The sequence below is a fragment of the Zosterops lateralis genome, assembly GCF_965231275.1.
Source record: "Zosterops lateralis genome assembly, chromosome: 9".
Lineage (NCBI taxonomy): Eukaryota > Metazoa > Chordata > Aves > Passeriformes > Zosteropidae > Zosterops > Zosterops lateralis.
The window spans coordinates 15,941,348-15,966,501 of NC_139769.1; the positions used below are offsets into that span (position 1 = coordinate 15,941,348).

General features: G+C 40.4%; 1 protein-coding gene across 4 annotated transcripts in view; it reads left to right on the forward strand.

The window, feature by feature from the left end:
- Positions 1 to 24,091, forward strand: part of LRRC8D (leucine rich repeat containing 8 VRAC subunit D) — a 52,514-nt gene extending 28,423 nt beyond the window's left edge. For all 4 annotated transcript variants that reach the window (XM_083867548.1, XM_083867545.1, XM_083867546.1 and 1 more), the window contains one exon: positions 18,449 to 24,091. In XM_083867548.1, the coding sequence (XP_083723674.1) occupies positions 18,451 to 21,018 (2,568 nt within the window). In that variant the 5' untranslated portion in view covers positions 18,449 to 18,450 and the 3' untranslated portion in view covers positions 21,019 to 24,091. The remainder of the gene's footprint in view (positions 1 to 18,448) is intronic.
- The last annotated feature ends 1,063 nt before the right edge of the window (positions 24,092 to 25,154 follow it).

Here is a 25,154-nt window from a genome sequence, read left to right on the forward strand (position 1 = left end):
TCCAAGTCCTGTCTGTCGTTGCCTTTCTCAGCAGCAGCAGAGGTACAGAGGTAGTCAGTGAGGACTGCTGTGCCCCTTGGCGGCTCCTGTCCTGACACGTTACTGCTCTGTGATATTGCAAAAGTAAACGAATTAAGAGCTGACTAACTGGTGTTTAAAAGTTAGTCACTTGTGGTGAATCATTGTCAAATGGGAATGCTTCTAGAAATCTTGTTTTAAGGATTGAGGTGAGGCCAGATTCCATCGGACCTTTTCATCAAGGGGGTAGAGACAGGGATAGGATCTGTAGTGATAGAATTGGCAGGCCATATCACAATAGGCAGTGTGGTAAACAAGGACAAGGCAGCTTGTACACCAGAATTTGCACAGCCTGGTGAACTCTATCAATCAAAGGTGCATTTTCATATAATCTGAAATATCATGGGGCCTGCAGGTGTTGTACTTCAGTGTAGTGACAGAATAGGAGCTTGGGGGTGCCGTGAGTCAACAACTGGACAGGACTGCTGTCTTGCAAGGCAGCAAAGGGGTGGGGTGTAACTTTGGGTGTAGGAGAGGCAACAGGCAAAGGAAGGAGAATCGTGTACAATACTGAGATCGTGTACAAGCAGCCTGTTGAAAATGGGAGTGAGTTCACATAAGTCAGAGGAGATATTTGAAGGCTGACTGGTGTTCCACAAGGAGAGCCTGAAAGGTTCATTCTGTTGCTGGGTTTTTTGTTTCTTGATAGATAAGTGGAGGAACTTGATAATTGGTGGGGGAAGCACCTTCTGAGGGAGAGCACGCTGAAGGCTAAAACGCAAACAGAAACAGGCATGACACAGAACTGATGGCTGGGAGCTGCAGTCAGGCAGTTGGAAATAAGTGCATTTGTAATGGTGAGAGAGCATAAGTGCTGGAACAAATAATAAATAGGGGAAAGTGGTGGATTCCACCCAAAATGTTCCCAGGGCTGAAAGATTTTCTGAAAGTGTCCTCTACTAAATACAGGAATTATTGAGAGTAGTGGTATTTGATCTCAAACTGACTTCAGTGAGTCAGTCATGGATGGCACTATACAAACCTACTGACCAAAATGTTCTTCATGTGTGCTGCATAGTTGAGTAGCATCTGGCCTCTGCTAGAAAGTGTGTGTGTGTATATGTATAGTGTGCATACTACAGGAGAGGCATATACTTGGGTGGTGCCTCTTGGCCTGAGATACATAGCTGCTCTGTTAAATATTTCAAGAGCAACTGAAGAAACTGGAATCCACAAGTTGTGACCAAGAGTTTCCTAACCATGCGTATGGTTCTTCATGAACTCAGACTGGGAAACATGAGTGCATTTCCACTCTGCTTATGCTAGGAAGTAATTGCTCTCTGCAGGGCAGACTAACTTGTGTGTAACGCTCTTTTGAACTCTCTTCTCTCTGGAACTGACCTTTTTTACATATAACCAGTTTTGGAATCTTTGTGCTATTCTTCTCTTGCAAAGTAGCAGCTTAGATCTTTCTGTTCCTCCTCTTGAAGGTGCATCTAAAGGAGTGTTGAGGAGAAGTAGCACAGAATGGCGTGAGTGCGGCAGCAGGCTCACAGGCAATGAGTTTATGAGTAATACTTTGGGGGGATGGGGAGGTTGGGTGTGGAGGGGTTTTTTTGTGGGTTGTTTTTTTTTTTTCTTTTTTGTAATGGACAGTTAATTTCTGAAACTCACTGCTGCATGATACCATTATGGGTAAGAATTGATAGGATTCTAGGAAGAATTATACATCCAGGAAATTATTTTCTTTTGGTTTTTTATAAATATGTATGATTCTGTTTTGGGCTTATAAAAGAGTTGGTAACAGTGGGATCTAATGTGGTGGGCTCATTATTCTATAGCTTTTTACTAGGAAACTTCTTTTGCTGTATCTGTTTCTAGCTACTTTCACAACAGGAACCGGTGATTCAGAGTTCTGTTTCTAAATTTAATATAAGAAGGAGCGTAATTTGGGCTGAAGGAACACTGAGGGTGTGTGTATGAAGGGGAGGTGGTGATAAAGGGAGAACACACCCTGTGTGCTAAAATGTGTCATTGTGCCTCTAATTGCAGGGCATGCATGCTGATCTACAAACAGAATATGCATGGATCAGAGCAGCAAACTGCTTTTTGAACACTCAGCTTTTCAGTGATGATACTTGTACAGTATTTCTGTGTTGTATTAAAGTAATTGATCTGCAGGGAAAAGAAAGCATCTTTGAGGATTGATAGCATCAGAAATGGAGAGAGAAAATAGAGCAAGGAGATTTAAGTTATGGAAAGAAGAAGGTTTAGCTGTGTTTTTGTCAGGCAAAAGTCTTCAATTTCCTATGTAATTACCTCTTGACACTTGTTTTGGAGAAAGTTTCTCTCCGTTCTTAAATGGAGGGTTACAAATGCTGTAATTTTCATTACTTTTTTTTTCTTTTCCCTTTTCTCCTTCACAAGGTTACATGGAGGTGAGACAGGCACACCCACAACTGTATTTGGTGTGACAGTTGCATTTGGTAAATAAAAGTGGACAGAAAGTATTGATGGGAAGGTGCAGGTACAGGGATAACGACTGTGAGAGTTGTTTCACTGCTGCTTCCCCTTCATGGTTTCCCAGCGCTGGGACAGCTGCTCAGCACTGTGAGCAGAGTGGACCTCAGAGTGCTCTTGAGATGTCACGTGAAGAGCAGAGAGCTCTGTTTGTCACTGTGTCCACACAGAAACACATGTACATGATCAAAGAAAACTGGTCAGCTCTGCATGGGTCTTGCAGCCCACGTCTGTTCACTGCCCAAGTCTTGGTGGAAAGCGATCTGCAGGATTATAAAGAGAGGGAAGTCTTAGAACAAGAACATGAGAAAAATGGTGATGTAATTAAAGTTTTAAAACTTGGGCAGGTTCAAAAGATGAAGCATTTTAGCATTGCTGTCCTTGTAGATGGGTTTTGTTGTCACCCCATTTGTGGCCCAAAGATGAGGACCAGTGAGCAGACTTTCTTTGAAGTTCTTTGTAAGGATAAAAGGAACACATCATCCCTACCTCTAGGGGGAAGAAAGGGCTGCCTTTCTAGTTTAATGTAGCACTAATCTGGCAAAGAATCAGGCAAGGATACTGGACTGTGAACAGAGGAAAACACGGCATTGGAGTCATAGACGCTATGAATTGGCTCTTAAGAGCTGCATCAAGAAACACAGTGAATTGTGATATTTTGTGGCTTTTGTATGACTGCCATATTTTTCCCTGCATGCAGTCATTCCAATACAAGTTAAGTTCTTGGTTGTAGAAAAGCTAAATGTTTTTGAATGCTGAGTCTAAAACACAGATGATATACTGCAGCAAAAGACTCTCATGGGATTTTTTTACGAGATGGCTTTTATTTGTTAAATGAGTTTTCGGTAGTTCTTCAGTACATGCTATTGTATTGTTTGTGTGATGTCTTACAGTGTCACTGGTCTGATCTGGACTGTGGTGACTGAATAAATTGCATCATTTGCTGACTGTGGAAAGATGGCTTGATCTGTAAGACACATTTGTGTATATGTGCATTTTGTAATGTAATTGTAATCATAAATTAAAGATGTTTAGTTAATGCCAAATACGAGTTGTATTCAGAACTCTTGCTGTTCTTGTCTACCCACAGGAGTTCCAAGAGTCAGAGGGGGATCATAGAGGAAACTGAAGCTGCTTTTGTACTTTAAGGGGGGGGAAATAATGAAATAAGTTACGTAGTCTAAGACATCTTGAAAATGGACTTTTAAGTGGTCTTTGGGCTTCTACCAAGGAGCATGCTGCTGACATTTAGGTTTTGTGCATTAGAGGAAATAAAACACTAGAAATCCCTTGGCTTTCATCTACAGAGAAATAGCTACACTTTGCTGCTGTGTTTTGGCCATGTTGGGTTTTGGCATGGTTATGGTAATTTATAATTTTATGTCCTGTGGGTTTTCAGTAACTTAAAATTACTAAGAAGTAGTTTGCCCTGAAGTGGTTGATGAGATGGTGTTACAGTTGGCAGGGAGACCTTCTCTAGGAGTTGGAGGATCAGACCCTGTAGTATGTTGTGGTTTTGACAGTGACAGATGTCACAGAGGAGGACTGGAGAAAACTACAGTAGCTGGCTGTGGTGTTGTGACATGGCTGATTGTTCCTTGCTGATCCTTGCCTTAGATGATAGAGGTGTAAACCTTGTAATTAAAAAGCTCAAGTGCAAGTCTCACTGGGAAAAGCGGAATATTTTATGTTAATATGATTATGCTTTTGCTCATTGCTAAAAAACTTCCAATTTTGAGTCTGTGTTATAGTGAAGATTTATTGAGATCTCTGTTCAAATTGCAGGTATTCACAAACAGCAACTCAGAGGCAAGAAATCATTTTATCTAACTTTATTTCAAGCGGTGCCATCATCACATTTTTGGTTAACTGAAGGCAATAAAGATTCTCTAATAAATGAGTCATAATAGCACTAATGCTCTTATTTATATAACTTGAGATTTTGTAGTCTAATCCTGTTGGCCTTTACGTCCATGACTGTTTTAATTTTTGATGGGGATTTTGTTTCTGTTTTAAACCACTTCATGATTACTCATTTCATACAGCCAGTTGTTTCTCCCCCCTTCAGAGGTAGAAGTAAAACTTTATTTACTATTTGCTTCTCGTAATTTTACAAAGCAAGTATCAGTGAATATGGCCAGCTTCAGCAAGTAAGTCTATGCAGAGCACTAAGAAGCACTATACTCAGATCAGCTATGTGTGGAAAACTTGGCTACACTCCCAAAGTAAGACTTCCAGTAACTGGAAAGAAATTATTTTATTTGTGAATTGTACACCTGCACAGAAATACCAACTTTTTCTGCTACTTCGTATCTTTCAATGATACATTTGTTCAATCACTTTTCATAGTGGAGATGCATAGTAAGGAATAATTCCAACACACTGCCAATACTTGAAAAGTTTTTTAGGATGACTTTGTGATTACTCCTGAGATCAAAGTGTTGCTAATGTAGAGAATAAAAGATTTATTCAAATTTCTAGCCCATGGCAGAAACTTAAAGGTTCTTCCTTTTCCTAACTGGTCAGTCTTGAAGCTCTGCCTTCCTCAAACACTCTTCTGTGTTACACAGTGTAAAATCTGATGCAATTCAACTAAATTTTTGGGCCATAATCCTTTTGAAACAGAATGACACACTATATAACACAGTAAGGCTTTGATATAGATTGGAGAATTGAACCTTTTATGCACTGTAAATATCAAGTGCTAGCAGAGTCTATCTTGTCCAAAAATCACTTGTTTTGTTTGTTTGTGCCAATTTGAAGAAACTGACCAAGATGCAGGAGCTGGAGGTGCAAGGCACATGGAACATTCAATTCAAGTATTGTGAGAAGCAGTGAGTGGCATCTTAGGCACGGCATGATGAGACAGACAGGGTGCCTCTACTGAATCAGGAGCAGGATTGTCACAGTGCTCTGTTTCACACAGAGTGCTTTAACCCAACAGGAGCTCTGCCACTCACATCACAGCAAGCTGCATGATAAGCTCTTAGCCATGTTTGGAGACTAGGCTGCAACAACAGTGCCTGCTTATGTGTGGTGAGCAAGGATCCAACTTTGGTATTGTAATCCAGGGCTCCTTCACAGTGAACATGGACATGGCTATCTCCATATGCAAGAATTTAGAGCTCACAGCAGTAGCACATCACCTGCCTTTTTAAAGTTACCATTTTGGGTCTTACTTGCTAGGTCAGTTGGTGCTATATGTGGATGTCCCAAGCTTTGTGATGGGGTAGAGAACAGTACTTCATTTGGCTTCCTAAAGCAAATCTGTTCTTGGGAAATTGATACCAGTGAAGGCTTAAAGGAATAATTTACTTAAATTCTCACTAATCCAAAGTTGCTTGGTGGTTTTATATCTAAGAGAAAGGGTTTTTCTTTTAGCCTTTGAGGAACTTGAAACTGAGATTAGAATTGCTGTTTAGTCTAAAAGGGAACAAAAACTACCATAGAGTTCTGGGCCTTGATAAAATTTTTCTTATTTAAAAAAAATGTACTTCAGGCATGATTTGGCAGGCAGAACACTTGGTCAAAGACAGGCTGTTACAAAACTTTATCTTAAATGGATGGTTTCAGTCTGGCCGTGACAAATCCCAAACTCTTGACTGGTGGGTATGTAGTCATATGTATATTATTGCTGTACACCCACACACACAGGCAGTTGTCCAAGGGTGCGATGAGATAACGGGAAAATGTAAATAAAGCGGTTGGTTAGTTGTTGTCCTAATATTCTTGAGTAGATCCTTGTGAAAATAATGCCAGTCAGACTTACAAATAGGTCTGTATGGAAGATGACCTGCATTCAGCTGTGACGTGATACAGGTCACTGTGTGGGAAATTGTGGCCATTTTGTGTTTTATTCTGTGTTGAGTCAACAACCTGAAATGCAAACCAAGAGCTCAAATAATCCCTGCTGTCCCTGGTAGTTGCAGGGTATCTCCAGGCTACTGTGTGCTGTGAGGGGTGTTTGCAGGTCCATGCCACCTGATTGCTGAGTGCCTGGAGATCTCTGCATGGCTGGGAGGAGAACACAGTGGTTGTTCACTCTCACCAGCACCACTGCACCAAAACTGGTGTTTTTTGGTGTGGTTGCAACATAAAAACATCATTTGCTCCATTGTTCCTGCTCTCTGCGTAGGTGGTGCCTAGTCCATCACACGTGCCTATAGAAATACTGCTGCATGTGGCGTTAAGAATTTGCCTAGAACAAGTTCTTTTTCTGCTCAGGACACTGGGGCAGCCGTGGAGGCTGGATTGCACCTCTTTCTGAAAGCCTTGCATTATGCTTGATGTTATTCACAGTGAGAGCCAGGATGCTGAAATCACTGATGTGCTTGCACAAGCTCAGACTTTGCATTTCCATTTTTTTTTTAATATTCTTTTAAAATATATTGGTGGAAGGGTTGGAAGGTGATTTAGAAGGTAAGGACCCTTCTGCCAGGTTAGTATGATGTGGTGCTGTGTCCTGAACTTGCCTTGCTGGTTATTCAGGCTTGCACAGAATCTCCTGGGGACCTGACTGGGGCCTGCTGAAGGATGTGAAAATTGCTTAGAACGGCAACAACAAAACCTGATTGTGTTGTTTTCCTCCAGTTAGAAGGCACTCTGCTTTTATTTCTGGAGTAGCTGGGGAGCAGCCATTGTGCTACCCTTAAGTGATGTGAAATTTGCTAAAATGAGTTCAAATGGAGAGCACCTGGGATAAGGGGAAGCTGCCCACAGAATAAAAAATCTGCCTCTGCATTGATCCAGGCAGATGTTGGCTGTAAAAGTCAGACAGACAGTGACATAGTACATGGGTGTGTGTCTGTGAAGGTGGCTGCCACAAACTTTATTGCAAGTGTATTTGAAAGCCTGGAGTAATCATAGAAAAGTCCTAAGTGCTGGAGCGGGAGTGGTATCTGTCTGTAAATGGGATTGAATAAAGTGTCCCCTTTCCGTATTTTTATTTTACTTGAAGTGAAGTATACACTCAGCTTCATTATCTATTTTAAAACAAATTTGACTGGAAAGGAAAGTTTTGTTGTCCATTTCACTGGAAAGGTAGGTTTCAAGAGCTGTTACATTTAGTGTCTTATTTTTGAGATAGCATCATTCTCAAATCAGGAAGGAGTATGGCTAAGTATATAGGAATGCTGTAATTGTAAAGGGATTTATCTGGTCATAATGTTAAGCCTTCTCAAAGATTGCAGTGCATTAAAACGTTAAATTTGATTATACTTTAATCAGGCTGTTATCCCACATCTTTTTCTGGAAGCCTGAGGGAGTTTGGTTTTTTGCTTTGAATGTTACAGCCACAAACATGTTTATCATTGCCTAACAAATAATCACTTTTAGACTGTGAGCCTTCAGGGGCAAGGGTTGTCTGCCCACTCCCTGCTGGAGGGCCCTCAGTGCAGAGGTTATAGTTCCAGCTGCAGCATTTGAGTCAAATCATAATATAAATTTAGCAATAGTAAACATTTAAATTTGAGGTTGTATGGATCCGTCAGTGCTGATGGATGCCATCAACCAATACAACAGAACCTTACTGAACTTTTTTGCAGAGCTGAAAGCTTGCTTGTTGGAGCAGGAATGCTGCAATCTCTGGGAGGACAGCAAGTCTTGGAACATTCTTTCTGTTCTTAAGTCGATGTTTTGAATGGGGTTTTGAGAAAATAAAGCATAAAAAGTAAGGAGGTGATCTGAACTCATCAGCAAAATTTCAAAAGAGCCTCCAAAAATATATGTTGCAGTGTAATTTCTTTTTATGTTAAAGTACTGAAGTACACACCCTGAACCAAACAATTATGGGACTAGATGGGCTAAGCAAATAGCTTATCTCTTACAGAAAGCAGCTTACGTTTAGAGGAGGGAAAAGAATTATAGTAAACTTAAATAAATCCCTTTGAGGATAAATGCTTCAGCTGCAGGCATTTTTCCTGGCATGAAACCGCTGGAGATTCAGCTATTGGAAGCTTGGCAGGAATGTGGTAACATTAATAACTCATCCTTCATCATCTGATCAGAGTTTTATGTGAGAAGTCGTAGTTGTTACCCATCTGGCAGGATGTGTGAGGTGTAGAAGATCTCTCTGCTTGATGAAGAGCAGGTAGGGTTGGCAGCAGGCTGTCAGTTGAGTGGTGCCTGCCCTGGGTCAGGGGAGACAAGCTGCTGGGGGGTGCCAGGGGCTGTTATCTGCAGGAGTTTCTGTGACATGGCTTCACAGCTGGACCTTGGCTTGAGCGAGGAAGTATCCCCTTCTCCCTGGGGATAAAAGAAGCTATGTGACATTTAAGCAGGAACAAAGTTAGACCATTGTCCCATAAAGAGTGGGGAGACTGTGTATTTGAAAATTGAGGTTGCCGCCGATTTATTGAGCTGTAAATTAGCATTTTAATTTTTTATCAAAGCAGCCCGGTGGGTAGAAGGAAAGGTGGCCTTTGAGTGTGTTTTTTCATATCCTGATTCTCAGCTGCATTTAATGCACCTTCCTACTGCTCTTGCCACAGAAAAAATCTCAGCAGAAACAGAGGAACTCTGATGTGTGAGTAGGAGGCTTGTGTTTACATGTAGCTTCTTGTGTCACTGGGCACTCTTGTGTGTGTATGCATATGTGTCATTTGCTTTTGTTATTTTAATTTTTAATTTAACTGTAACTTTTCCTAGATTGCTTTTAGCTAATGGGTATAATAAAAGTGCCACTGCAGGTATTTGAAAATACAGTAGCTTGTCTGTGTGCACATCTTTATGAAACTTCTGTTCAACATGTAACCCAGTGAGAGTCCCTGTGTTTTCAGGCTGAAGAGATGTAACAGCTCAGATGGGGAACAATGGAGCCTGTTCTTTAGTTAAAGGAACTTTTTGTCTTTTCTTGGCTCTAGATTTCCATGAGGATGCTGTAAATGTTCCAGTTCAAGGTTGCTGACATGTCCATTAAAAATAAAAGGAAGGAGAAATTATTCATTGAAAATAATTTACTTCAGTTTCTTGGTAAACCTGCTTCCATATGGGTAGGAATGTAGTTTAGAAATTAGGTAAAACAAGACTTTAGTACCATGAGTTAAGGTGGAGAGTTCATTTTGCCCTGAAGAGGGGCTATTAAAATATACAGCAAAGTAAACTTCAGTGACACATTTTTCTATTTGGTAGGCGCTCCTCCTTATTATTTAGGTACTTTAGGGTGTGTGGTTAGAGGTACTAATATATTTCGTAATAAGATTTCTATCTTTACATTCTGTGGCTTAAAATCACGAAACTATCAGCTCCATATATGCCAGGTTCAATTATTTTTCAGAGGAATTGCATAAGTCGTTGAGTGCTGTCTCTGAGATAAAGCAATTTCATGTAACAAGCTTTGTAGACATGTGGACTTATTTATGTTAAAGCAAATTTGAATAACTTGGATATAAAACCATTTTTAACTGTTCTATTTTTCAGGTTTCTAAACTAAAACGAAAAAAATAACACTTTGTTACATTTTTTTACTTTTTTTCTATTGCAATCCTTTAAATTTATTTTTAATTTATTTTTAATTGTATTGCTGGGTTGTTGTTAGTGATAAAAGGCAGCCTCTAGGGACAAGAGTTACCAGATGTGCTTTTATTTTGGTGCAGCTTGCTTTTGCAACTTGATAAATTCCCAAAGTGCTCTGGCTAGTAGAAGTGCCAGATGTTTACTGTGTGTTCCTCTACTTCTGATAGTGGTCATGAAAACACTGTAGAAACCTCATGGCCTAAAAGATAGGGGAGCAGCAGATTTAGAAATGCCAAAAGGATTAAACATTTACACTTGAGTGCAAGCAGCTGTTAGTTTATTGTGTGGTGTTGTAACTTCTGATTGCATTGTACATCCATGCCAGTGTAGGTTAAATCTACTTCAGTAGCTTTCAGTTGTGTCTGCGCTTGAGTAAAGTGCTGTGTTAAACTGGGAGTCCTGCACCACAAGTTGGGCTCTTTTCAAGGTTGCTGGTCTGGCTGTTTAGGGAATTCTGTGAAATGAGATACAAAGTGTCCACTCACTGTTTTTTTCTTTCTGGCTAGGTGAAACAGAAACTGCTGTTGGAAATTTGGTTACTCAGCCTTGGCCGTGTGACTTTGATCACTGAGGATGCGCTGCCTCAGATAAAAGAAGGATGAATTGGCATTGCATAAATAAGACGGGTTGTAGCAGCAGTGTGAGGGTGGGAGCGCATGTGCCAGGGTACATCCCAGGCATGTTCTTTCCCACTGTGTGCCAGGTCCTTGCCACTCTGCTGTAGGATTTCTGTTCTGGCAGCTGTGCCCATGGAATGCCTGAGCATTCATGGACTGTTGCTTATAGGTATGAAAAGCACCTTGAGTATTTACCCTGCTGGTGTCTCATTAGCCACCTCTTTTGGTTTCTTGCATGTTGCCTTGCTAGGTGGTTTGTTTTGTAACTGTAAAATCACATGTGGTTAATATGTAGATACAGCTACCAAGACCCTTGAAGAGGGATGCTCGAGGACTGCTCTCTCCAGTTTGTTTGCTTCTCCCATCTTGTCTCTCCTGCCCTTCATGGTCTCTGACCTTGCTAACCTGTGAGAAGTAAGGATGGAACAGTGTTGCTGAACATCCAGCTTAGGGTCTCCCTGAGCTTTCTGAACTATACTGGGCACCTGCTCTGCCCTTTGAAGCCTGGGAATAAATGTCAATAAAACTTGAAGCTTGCACTTTTGGTCAAAGCAGCTCCTCAGGAATACTGCACTAGGCAAAGTGAAAAGTTTGTTTTCTGTGCTCTGTAGACAGAGAATTTGCATGCAGCAAATACAGAGTTAATTGTGTTAATAAATTTGGAGGGTTTTTTGGGAGCTTTAATTGTGTTAATAATCTTTGAGTGCTTTGGGGAGCTCTCAGAAACATAAAAATGGGCTCCTGTTTTGACAGTCATCTTTAAACAGACCTCTCCGGTCACTTACAGCAAGGCAAGAATGAGGTAAGATTTGACAGTTTATTGTTAGGGAAATAATGGCTGCTAATACTGCTCTTTAAATATCACATTGATTACAAAACCATCTGTGTAGGAGTGGTGTATGGCACTAGACCTTCAAAGAACTGGTAAACAAGGAAGATTCAGTGTAAACACTTAAAGAGCAGCATCCAAAAGTAGGTTAGAGTGTTACACAACCTGAAAAAGCCCAGCTTTGAAGGGCAGCATTTTTGAAGATTTTTTTAAAGTGTTTTTTATAGATTTCAGTTTTGTAAATGGTACTAATTTGACGTTGATTATGTAAAGAATCTTATTTTTGTCTCCAGCTTACTGAAGCCTAATATTTCTTTATGCAGTCTAAGAGAAATAAGATTTTGATAATTTTTTGTGTTGCATGTTACTGTCAATGAGGTTCTTGTTGTTCATAAAGGTGATACTTCCTTAACTGAAGAATGTATTTGCAGACTATATCAGACATTATATAAATATATATATATAGAGAGAGAGAGAGAGAGAGAGATTATATATCTGCTTTAAGTGAAAGTCCAAAATTATAGCTGTGCAGTTTGGGCAGTGGGATGGGAGAACTGGGTAGATGGGTTAGATATGGGGGGGTTTGTTTGGTTCCTTTTGTTTCTCAAATAATGAGTGTGTGAGTCATGCTGATCATCCCTCTTTGATCATTTAAGTGTGTTATCAGATAAAAGCATCATATATTTCCGTATATATTTACCTAACGAGATTTAATTAAAAGCTATTGTGGAACTCCTGTTCCTTAGTTTAAATGTTTTTTCTCTATAGGAAATATCCTTTCAGCTTTGTGTTCGTTGCTTTTCCTTATCCAGTCATCATCAATTACAGGGTAAATAAAACCAAACTAGATCTTGCAGATTGATTTTAAATGGGTAGATGTGGTTGCTTGCAGATGCTTAGGGAAGAAACAGTAAGTGGGAATTCTTGTCATTCTAATTGGGTGGAAGGAAATAATGGAAATCTTTTTCTGTGTAGCTTTTTATATTAAATCTGTTTTTGATTTTTCCAGAGTTAAAAGCACTGATCAGGAAGTATGTGATAACATAACCCTGGTGTTAATGTTCTGCAATGCCTTCCATCACTGAAGTAGCACCAAAACATTACCTATAGTAGAGAAATACTATAAACCCACCCACGTTATATTTTCCGGTTTCCTGGACTTTCCAGGCAATAGAAACACTATGCACAAATCCATGCTTAGCTGAATTTTGGGGGTTCATTTTCAGGATGGTTTAGAGGAGGAGCTGTAGTTGCAGTTGTACCTACAGCTGGTTTTGTAGCTTGAGTGGGCTCAGGTGGAGTAAAGCACAATAATCCCCTGTGAAATAAGGCAGCAGAGGGCTAATTCCTCTTAGCCAACATACTGGGAGGTGCAAACCAGGCTAGGGATAGTTGTAATGTTCCCACCTACTTCAACAGGGCAGTTTCCCTCTATTACTCAATTGCAAAGCCTACTGGTGGTTAAACCTTTGGTTTTAAATTTCTCATCTGAGAAACTGAATAACCAATGCATGTATGGATGTGTCTGTGTGCTCAGAATGCCTGACCTGATTTGCAGACTTTGCTGTATGTCTTTGTGCATTATTTCACAAGGGTTCTGGGGCTCCTTACACTTGGTTCTATGGAGAAGAAAAGGAGGGAAAAAAACAGGATAATTCCATCTTTTTGGCCTTTGCAGATCATGCATGGAACAATTGATACTGGCAGAGTCCTGGCTAACAGGAATCTCATAATCCATCCTTATCACATCCTTATCTGATAGTCTGGTTTATTAGGATATTGCAGAAGTAGAAACGGTTGATGGAGACAACAAAATATACAGTGGAAATAAATTCAAACTTATGGTCACTTATCAAAAACAAGCTAGCAAAGCCTTTTAGTTATGGGAAAACTTTTCTTCTCCCTAATTTCCTGTGGGAAGGGAGAAAACAATTTTGTTCATGGTAGCACGTTTTCTTTTCAGCTAGAAATGCTGAGTTTTTTTAGGAAATTCTTTACCAGATGCAGTAACAAGGCGAATTCAAGAATCTTTTTGTTTCCTGAAACAAAGTGGACTTGTTTGGAGTCTTGGGAACCTGAGAGTAAATGAGGGTATCATGTGCTACAATTCTCGTTTTATTTGTTTGTTCTGACTTTGAATTTGCTTTAACTTTAAATATGCTTTTAAGACAGGAGAGTCAGTGAGTTACAGGACAGATAGTTTTTATCTGTAAGTACAGGAAGAAGTAGGATGTAAATAAACATTAGTGACATACCAATCTGCTGCTTCCTTTTCTGCTAACTTCTGTATTTAAGCTAGAGCAGTTCCTTAGGAAATATCCCAAATATGTCCCTTTTGTATTTCAGCATTTATAGCCTGAAATGTGTCAGAAATTCACCAGGCTAATTGCATTCTGATCTCTTTCTATTTCAGCTTTTCTTTAAGACTAATGAAATTATTATAATTGTTAAGAAGAATGATATATTAAATGAGTTGCTACCCTTGTTGATTTAATGTGGGCCTATGACAATTGTATTGTCATTGTTATTTTTTTCTCTTTATTTTCCAGTTTCACTGTAACTTGTATAACAGCAAAATAAACAAAGTAGATTTAATTCTAGAGCTCCAAATCACACTACTGCACTACTATCAGAACTTGAAGTTTTTCCACCTAAAATCTTAGAAGGTACCAAGAAACATCTGTGCTTAGAACAGTTGCATTTATTTAGGCTAAATATTTTTGTTTGTTTCAGGAGAAAGAATACACCCAGTAGATAACCTAGAAGTGATGGATGGAGCTGAAAAGTTGCTACCATCCTAGAATGTCATCTGTGTTACAGAACTGGAGAACAGGGTTTGGGAGGAGAAGAGGTTATTTGTTAAAATTAAAGCCTTAATGTATCTGTGCAACCCTAAAAATCATACAGCAGTAGGCTTGAATTAAAATCTGTGCTTATTAAAACTAAACAAAAAAGTGCTATTTAAAAAAGGAGAATGTCCTGACATTCCATATTGGGAATAAAAAATTTCTCTTCAAGAACCTCACTTTTCTAGCGTGGATCTCTTTGGATCTTGGGTGTGTCAAAACCCCATGTTCTTCTGAGCCTCAAGGTCCATTTAGTCCCTTGTAAGCCCTGAAAATGGGCTGGAAAAAGTGCATGTTTTCACATGAGAAATCATGTATTTTAACATTTCAGCTGCCACAGGACTTTGTTTTTCAGTTTGACCTGTCTGCTCACAGATGTTTTCTGCTTTGGGGTTGTGAGTAGAGCATGCCATGACTGGTTTGAGGGGAGACCACCTATGGCAGGGTGTTGTAGGCTCTGCCTATCAGATACAGACTGGCAATTGCATCTTTCTTTTTTTCCTTACTTCTGTGTTATCACTCTAACTTACAATGAAACTCAAAGCCAAATTTGTCACTCTTAGAAGGAGTTGAAAATTAGCAGTGAAAATACTATCCACCTACTCTAAGGAATATTACAGACAGTAGGTTTTAAAAGCTTTGAATAGTTTAAATTCAACTGGAATAAAGAAAATCCAAACCCATTACAATACTGTACAGACCCGTTGTTCTGAGTGCCTCTAAGCTGTTTGATTTCCTAAGTGTGTGCAGAAATATAATAAAAGTTAACTTCTATGTTATTAGTTTAGTGAAACCAAACACCAATGCATGTTATGATGGATTTAAGAGAAAAAATACCAAATTTATTTGCAGCCTGTCAGAATGTCTTATACTGTGTATAGGTTTATAGTTTTTTGTTTTGGTTTTTAAGACTTAGAACATTAAACGTTTTGGACATGTAAAGAGGCAAATCTGTTTTCAGCTCTTGGAATTGATTTTTGTTAGCTAGTAAAAGGTCTGTCTTTTATGAGACAGTGTTAGTAATGCCACAGAGGAGTTTTTTGTGGTTTATATCTGCTAATCTCTGCCAAAACAGGAGCTCCTCTCTGAGTATCAGTAACTTGAAAGAAAAGATGTGTTCAGAGCATTGAATGTAATACTTCTTGGTGTAAAGCTCCTGTTACACCATGCTGCCTACAGCCTCACAAAGAGGATTACTGTGTTTCTGCTGTGTCTTCCAACCTTTTTGGGAACGATTTTGTGTGTGCAAGACAGAGGTCTGGAGAGGCAATTTTTAACTTTTGCTTTTATTGCTGTTCTTTCTAATTATTGAGCTGGAACCACTTTGTGCTCTGTCATTTCTTTTCCATTATTTCAGTTGTTTAGAGCAGTCATGTCTACGGTGCCTGGGTTTCTGTGCTTTATCCATGTGTTCTCATGGTAGAAGCAAAAAAATCACCTTCTTTCTGTGAAAGGAATTCTGGAGGCCATGCCCCAAACCGCAGTGAAGTGACTTCCCACATAATTAGCTAGTCCAAAGCTGAGAGAAAGGCTAGCCCTGGAGGAACAAGCAGTAGCAGGTTACCTGTGTTTGTTCCAGCAGTGATCTCCTTCCCACCCTGCTTGCCCTGCTCTCCCTGCACCGTGCATGGCCTGCAGGAATTGTCCTTGCTCTGCCTTCAGCTTTGTGCTCTCCTGCTGAGCTCTCCTGGTGGGCAAGAAGTTCTTGTGGCAGCCAGGGTAGGTGAGACCACAGTGAAAACAGTGTGGTGATTGAGAGTATGCCTTCCAGAGAGCTTCCTAGAAAGAAAAAAATCCATATGAGTGAAAAAAAATCAGCTCTACTGTTGCTTTTGTGGTTCTCCTGTTCTGGGCAGGTGTTAGGCAGTTGGGCCCTAGGAGCTAGGAGGGTCCTTTTAGATCAGTCTGTTCACATTAGCACAAATGGCTGTGTTCATTTGCACAGTGTTATTGTTTAAATGTCAAAGGTAGCAATTCTAGGGCAAGCAGTCATGCTGTGACTCGGTGTAGGTGAAGCACTGTGAGACATTAGAGATGAGTTTGTAGCTAACATCTGAGTAAGGCACTGCAAGGCTTTGATAGCCGGGGTGTGTTACTGGTCCGTGTCCTTCAGCACTTGGTACAGCAGCTGCAGCCCTGGGGAGGTGTGTGGGGGCAGGCTCAGGAACCTCGCAGGAAGGAGGTCCTTGTGGAGCTGGGAGGGCTGCAAGACCTCAAAAACCTCTAATGAGGGAGGAGTATTTGACATCCATTCGCCCACTGGAAAACAAAGAGAGACCTGGAAGCTCCTTCTGCTGGTTCCCTGAGAAACTCAGCCCTAACTTTTTAAGTTTTGGAAACAGTGCCAAGAACACTGAGAGGAGTGCTGCAGTGAGATAAAAGTCCTTTCCTCTGGCTGCCTCCACCAGATCCGAGGCTTGGCATGCAAGACTGGTAAAAGCTTTTGGGAGGAGTGTGGGAGGCCAGGGGCTGGGTATCTCCCTGTGTTGGAGGAGACACTTTGATTGTGAGCTCTGTGGTAGTAAAGACAAGTGCTGGCCTTTCCCACAGACCGAGATGTGGGAGCTGCTTGCACTGGTGTGGGGAAGGAGAGTTGCTAGTGCATGACTTTGACCATAGAGGCAGTTGTGTTGGTGTTTGAATTCTTTGTGTAGAATTGTCTGTTATCTAGAAATAATTAAATTACCACGCTTTAGGGTGTGTAAGGTGCAGCTCTGGGTGAATGGTTATGCTACGAGTTAAAAATAATAAATATAATGCATCTTGTTACTGCTTGCTTTGATCTCCTTGGGCTCTGCTAGGCTGTTCTTCTCCCAGGCAAAGGGAGACAGACTCTGTGAGACAGTGTACATAATACCTCCTTCCCAGCTGCATGTGTACACGCAAGCTAGATATTTTTCTTTAGAAATGGCAAATTTGGATAACACATTCAGCAGTCAAAATGATGATTTTACCACATCCTGCTTGTGCAGGAAGCTTATTTTTTTTAAAGCTGATAAGTTGATTCCTCCATATTTTGTCAAAACAAAAAGCAAAGCAAGTTATTTAAAGCTGCAGATGAGAGGTTTGGATTCTCACATGGTCCGTTTGCTGCTTTGTTTCATGTGCATATGTTTAAGATAAAATGGAAGCCTTGCAGTCAGCTCCTGTCCTACCTGTACTAACCAGCTTCCTATGATCACTAGGATGTGATGATAATCTGAAAAAGTGTTTCCCCATTATGTTAAGAAAGACTTGTGCAGTTTGTTCTTGGTTAGTTGGGTTAAATCAGTTGGGAAGAAAAATATATACAGTACCAATATTTGGTCCAATCATAGAATAAACGGTTTGGGTTGGAAGGTTCCTAAAAATAGCATCTAGTTGCTGTGGGTAGGGGTGCCGCTCACTAGATCAGGTTGCTCAGGGCCTCATCCAACTGTTTTTTACTTTAAAACATCCAAGTATATTAAAGATTGCTCCAAATGCTCACATAGTAGGTTAAGTATCACTTGTGCAGTGATACTTAAAAGGGAAAGGAACCAATCAGTCTGATAAAACACATGGATGCTCAGTAGGAAGGAGTGGAAAATACTGTCTGGTGCTAGATGAAAACAACATAACAAGACCTAAAATGTGCTGTCCAAGCCATGAGCAGAGTGCAAAGCATTTAGAAAAATGCTATTTTATTTAGATGCAAGGTACTACAAAATACTGTTAGTACAGGGTTTTATATGCTCAGACTCAAAAAATCATTTTTACAGAATTGGATTTTGTGCTGTGTAGTCCATTGTTGCTCTCCTTACATTACTATATATCAGCTACAGCATTATACCTTTCAGGTATTTCACTTGCACTGAGCAGGCTTTGGTGCTGTGAAGTGGCAAAGATATGTAAACATGATCTAGCCTGAAGTGAGAAGCCTCCTGTTTTGCTAAAATACTTCATTGTTTTGGTCGTATCCTTTGGAAAAACTGTTAAGTGGAATGATGGACAATATGTGACAGGCAACAAAACATAAGAAAAAGCGAAACCTCCTGAGGATGTGTATGTCATGCTGGGATTGTTTTTAAATGGTAAAATTAATGGCCCCAGTCAACAATACTGATTTTGTCTTTGTTCTCTTGTAGGAATGTTTACCCTTGCAGAAGTTGCATCGCTCAGTGACATCCAGCCAACTTACCGTATCTTGAAACCATGGTGGGATGTATTTATGGATTATCTCGCTGTTGTTATGTTAATGGTTGCCATTTTTGCTGGAACCATGCAGCTGACAAAAGACCAGGTGGTCTGCTTGCCAGTTTTGCAGTCTACTGTAAATTCAAAAGTTCAGCCTGATACAGCAGGGAAGGCTGACTTTACCACTGTTGAAACAACCACTGGTCAAGAAGAAGCATCAATGAGAACTGTTCCCTTTGGAAGTCCCCCTACTGTAACACCTAATACTCCTCTGAGCAGAGCTACTACCTCTTCTCAGTATCAACCCACTGAATCAGACCAGGAGCTGAAGAAGGAGCAGAAAGATTCCTCAGGCCGTAAAACAAATTTGGATTTTCAGCAGTACGTATTTATCAACCAGATGTGCTATCATTTGGCTCTTCCTTGGTACTCAAAATATTTTCCCTATCTTGTTCTCATCCATACTATCATTTTAATAGTCAGTAGTAATTTTTGGTTCAAGTATCCCAAGACTTGCTCAAAAATTGAGCATTTTGTGTCTATATTGGGGAAGTGCTTTGAGTCTCCTTGGACTACAAAAGCATTGTCTGAGACGGCATGCGAGGACTCTGAGAACAAACAGAGGTTAACTGGTGCCCAGTCCCTGCCCAAGTATGTTTCCACTAGCAGTGATGAAGGAAGCCCAAGTGCTAGCACTCCCATGATAACCAAATCTGGCTTCAAATTTTCAGCCGACAAGCCTATGATCGAGATTCCCAGTGTCACCATTTTAGATAAGAAAGATGGAGAACAAGCCAAGGCGCTGTTTGAGAAAGTCCGTAAGTTCCGGGCTCATGTGGAAGACAGTGATCTGATTTATAAGCTCTATGTTGGCCAGACTGTCATCAAGACTGTCAAGTTCATCTTTATTCTCTGCTATACTGCAAACTTTGTCAACACCATCAGTTTTGAACACATCTGCAACCCGAAAGTGGAGCACCTGATTGGCTACACACAGTTTGAATGTACCCACAATATGGCTTATATGTTGAAGAAGCTGCTTATCAGCTATATTTCCCTCATTTGTGTCTATGGTTTTATCTGCCTCTACACGCTTTTCTGGCTGTTCCGAATACCTTTAAAAGAATACTCTTTTGAAAAGGTCAGAGAGGAGAGTAGCTTCAGCGATATCCCTGATGTCAAAAATGATTTTGCGTTTCTCTTGCACATGGTGGATCAGTATGACCAGCTGTACTCTAAGCGATTTGGTGTCTTTTTGTCAGAGGTGAGCGAGAACAAACTGCGCGGGATTAGTTTGAACCATGAGTGGACTTACGAAAAGCTTCGGCAGCACGTCTCCCGCAATGCCCAGGACAAGCAGGAGTTGCATCTCTTCATGCTGTCGGGAGTCCCTGATGCAGTGTTTGATCTGACAGATCTGGATGTGTTGAAACTGGAGCTGATTCCTGAAGCAAAAATTACAGCCAAAATTTCCCAGATGACAAATCTTCAGGAGCTTCATCTGTACCACTGCCCTGCAAAGGTCGAGCAGACTGCCTTCAGCTTCCTCCGGGACCACTTGAGATGCCTTCATGTGAAATTCACAGATGTTGCAGAAATTCCTGCGTGGGTGTATTTGCTCAAAACCCTCCGTGAATTGTATTTGATAGGCAACTTGAACTCTGAAAATAATAAAATGATAGGGCTTGAATCTCTTCGAGAGTTGAGACACCTTAAAATTCTCCATGTGAAGAGCAATTTGACCAAAATTCCCCCCAATATCACAGATGTAGCACCACATCTGACAAAACTAGTCATTCATAATGATGGCACTAAGCTTGTGGTACTCAATAGCCTTAAGAAAATGACAAATGTTGCGGAGTTGGAACTGCAGAACTGTGAACTGGAGAGAATTCCCCATGCCATCTTCAGTCTCTCTAACTTACAGGAACTGGATTTAAAGTCAAATAGCATACGCACAATTGAAGAAATCATCAGTTTCCAGCATTTAAAAAGACTGACTTGTTTAAAGCTGTGGCACAATAAAATAGTCAGCATTCCTTCATCCATTACCCACATAAAGAATTTGGAGTCTCTTTATCTCTCCAATAACAAACTTGAAACCTTACCTGCCGCAGTGTTCAGTTTACAGAAACTTAGGTGTTTGGATGTAAGCTACAACTCAATTGCGGTGATTCCAGTGGAAATAGGTTTGCTTCAAAATCTTCAGCATTTTCACATCACGGGAAACAAAGTCGACATTTTGCCAAAACAGTTGTTTAAATGTGTTAAATTGAGGACTTTGAGTCTGGGACAAAACTGTATTACCTCAATCCCAGATAAAGTAAGTCAGCTGTTGCAGCTGACTTACCTGGAACTGAAGGGAAACTGCTTGGACCGTCTGCCAGCTACGCTGGGGCAGTGTCAGCTTCTCAGGAAAAGTGGGCTCATAGTAGAAGATCACCTCTTTGACACTTTACCCTCAGAAGTTAAAGAGGTGTTGAATCAAGACACAGGCATTCCCTTTGCTAATGGTATTTAGACTGAGGTGAAATGCTCTGGTAGCTGACTTCCAAATGGCAAATGCTAAAAAGTATGGCAACTGTGAGATCATGTATTTTAGAAAGCAGAATTCCTTGGAAGGCAGAATTACTAGCAGGATTAGAAGAAGTGCAACTGAGTGTTCAATGTTTGCAGTGTTTTAAAAGTTCATTTCCAAAATTTTTGAGCGGATAAAGAACCTTAATAATCTCAATTCTTTTTTCCTTAAATTGTTTGTAACTTGGATGCTGCCGCTTTTGAATGTTTACAAATTTGCTTGCCTGCTTAAAGTAAATGATTAAATTGATGACCTTTTCTTACTATGCAAGTTATTCCTTAAGGTCTGGTTTTACTTTAATGCATTATGGGGAGACAAACCAAGGCTAAACATTGTATGTGGTATGGGCCTAACAGCACTTGAAACACACATTGAATTTTGTTGTTAGTGTTTAGCTATCCTTGGCAAATGAAACCAGTTTGGCTATGATTTGAACTGCACCAGAACCACCATTTTCTTGCATTAAGGTATAGGGTTTCATAGAATCATTTAGGTTGGCAAAGGAGCTGTAAGATCATCAAGTCTAACCATTAACCTAACACTGCCCGGTCAGGTCCACCATGTCCCTAATCACCATGTCTGGGCTTTTGTTGAATGCCTCTGGGGATGGCATTCAACTTCCCTGGCAGCCTATTCCAATGCTTGACCACCATTTCAGTGAAAAAATTCTTCCTAGTAATCTAAACCTTTCCTAGCACAACTTGTGTCTTGTGCTATTGCTTGTTGTCTGGGAGAAGAGACTGACCCCCACCTCACTACACCATCCTTTCAGGTAGTTTCAGGTAGGGAGTGATAAGAGTCCCTCCTGAACCTCATTTTCCCCAGGCTCAACACCCCTGGCTCCCTCAGCCAGTCCTAATAGGACTTGTGTTCCAGAGCCTTCACCAGCTCCACTGCCCTTCTCTGGACACTCTGCTGTACTTCAATGTTTTGCATCAGACCAAATGTGTTTGCCTTCATTCTTCTCCTCAAAGCCTCATGTTTTTGTGTGAGATTTCCTACTGTGGTCCAGTGTGCTAGTCCTTCACACTGGCAACGGCTGGTCTCCCTCTCAGCCTCCATAACGCTCCTCTGTCCCATGCAGAGGTGGGTGGCAAAAGGAAGAATATTGCCATGTGGCTTTCAGGTTGGAGATAGTTTTGATGTTTGAAGTCTTTTGGAAGGTGACTTGGAAAGCCATTAAACACCAAGTGACTTTACTGCTCATGTTTTGCTCTTCTGAGTTTTTATCTGGAAAACTCAAGGCATTTTATGAGTTGGTGATTGTTCTGTTTCACAACCCTTGCTTAGGATGTGGGGCATCATCTCCATTTACTAGACTAATAACAGACATTAGAACTGCTTTTTCACTCAACCATGATTAAGTTTTATCGCCTGTTGTGGTGTCTTTCACACCTGGACTTTACCATACCCCAGCCCAACTGATCTGATGTCTTGGAACACTTACTCACCATTAGAAATTCTGTGTGCCAGATAAGTCATCCAATAAAGAAAAAAGGAGACACCAGTGAGCTTGGGATATTTTTTTGGTTGGCCTTTTTGGTGGTGTTTTTTTAACTAAGTTTGCATTGCCAGAACCATTAGAGAAATATAATCCATTAAATCTGCAAAATCATCAGTTGTAAATCTCAGTCATTTACATTCCATGTGTGCAGAAAAGAAGTACTATGCTGAGAGATGATTGCATGATTACTCATGGTTTAAACACAATTCCCTATTGTAGTGTGGTCAGGACTGAACTAGTCTGTAGTTCAAGGGACTGTTCTCACACAGAAATCCTCATGCACAGTGATTTCTACTGTAACTTCACCAGAGCTGCCCTGACTTACACCACTATTAACGAGCAGATAGTTTAGGCCTAGAGGCATTGAGCAGGCAGGAACATTTCAAATACTGCTCTTAGAAGTCTTGCACATTCTATTGTTAATAATTTACTGTTAGTCATGCTGGGAGGACTGTTCTCAGCTGTAGGTAGCAGTCTCTGAATACATACCTCCACCATATGTTTATGTATTTCAGAAGACCAGTTTATGAATAGTGGTTTTCCTGTTTCTCATGGGGATACAGTCTGTTTTCCACTTGCCAGCAGGTAGTAAACTTGGGATGTTGACAATTTTGCAACACCAAGTTGCAGGTTAGGCAGAGTACTTGGATTTACTGATCTATCCTCCACTGGGAAATTTAGTGCTAATCCTCAGATTCTTTTTTTAAAGTAGAAGTTAAGGCTGCAGCAGACTTTTCTTTTTTTAAGAAACTCTTTCATTTGTTTATTTTTTGCACATAGATCACTTTAAAATTGCTGGACTAATGACTCTAGAAAAACTGTGGACTATACTATTGGTGTATGCTTTGTATTTGCTGTTGAGTGTCATTTCAGTTTCCAAGAAATTGTGTGTAGGAGGGAGGAAGAGTTGGAGGATGACAAAATGATTAAAATATTTAGAAAAATAGTTCTATTTTTCATCTTTTTTTCCTTTTTTAATAGCAGAGTCGCACAGAATGTTGCTGTGTATTAATCTAGTTTTTAAAAGGTGTTTTTGGTGTTTCTGATTCTCCTGCTGGCCCTACTGATGTTCAAAAAACAAACCCATGTCATTTCATATGACTATGGTATAGTCAAAAAATAAATAAACCCATGTCCACTTAATGAGTATAGTATACATAACTTAGACCACTGTTCTGACTAGTTAGTAGCCAACTATACCTCTTTAGACAATTTCCTCCCAAAATAAGTGTATGTTAAAATTAATTTCAGGCTTCTAATGCTTGCTTAGCATAAACTCCATTCTTGTTTTTAAGATATCTTTCTAAGAGCGGGGAGGAGCTGCCCAGCATCCCCATGTCACCTTCCCCCCCAGTCCTTCCTCCTCTTTGTGACTGTTTATAATGTTCCTGTTTCCTGCGTGTCAAATGACACAGTTTTGCTTTAAAGTCTTGGAAGTTCATCTCTTTTCCATGTAAGGCATGTGAAATATATTTTGCATTTCTATTTGATTTAATAAATAAGATGTTTATATCTTCCTCTAATCTATTTTTTTTAATGGGTGAAAAGTGTGTTTGCATAGTAAAAGCTCTGATTTCAAGTACCTCATGCTAAACTTGTTCTGTGGTGCCTGTACTCTAAGAGGGAAGAGATATGAGTTGCTGTTCCTAGTAAGTCCTGTAGGTTATGCTTCTATCTAGAACACAGTACTTCAGAAAAAAAAAAAAAAATCATGCATACAATCTAGATGACCTACCACTGTTTTTATTTGGCTAATCAAATTCTGCAGAATACATACATGGATGTCCCTGGAAGAAAGACCTTATGTTTGTTCAAATGAGAGGAAGTAGGAAATTGCCCATTCTGTTTGCTTCTGCCACTGTAACTCATTTTGGTAAAGATTCTCCAGTTTTCCAGTAAATTGATATTCTGGAAACTGCTTCCAATGATGCAAACTGAGCTATGGCATTTCTGAGCAGCTATAAAGCCTCTTGGTGTAAGGGAGGAGGATGCTGACACTCATGAAAGGCTCTCCGCTGCTACATAAATGGCTTTGCAGTCCTGAGATGCCCTCTCTGGTAAGAAAGCAGGATGCCCAGGCAGTGTACATCATGTCTGAGTATGTGGCTTCTGCTTTGTGGACTGCATTTTTAATATAAATCTTAGAGAAACAGCTGTATATTGTGTTTGCATGGATGTGCAGAGAAATGAGTGGTGTATGGTTGCATGAAGGCAGTGGATTAGATCATGATTCCTTCACTTAAAGTCACATTAAAGCAGGTGCTTCTACAGCTATGGTATTGACTACCATTCTCATTTAGTGCAGGAGCAGATTCTGGCTTTCAGACTTCTCAGTTCTAAAGACAGGGAGTTGAACAGGAAACCTGACAGTCCCCTGTGTAACTTCTGCAGCTTGTTGCGAATGCAGAAAATGGGGCTTCTTTTGATTCTTTGGGTTGTGACCCTGTGAAGGTGCTAAACATAAGAGTCTTGGATCCTAGTACTGATAGCAGAGCCATGGGGCACAGTGTGCTGAGGGGAGCAGAGCCATGGGGCACAGGGGGCTGAGGGGAGCAGAGCCCCATGGGGCACAGGG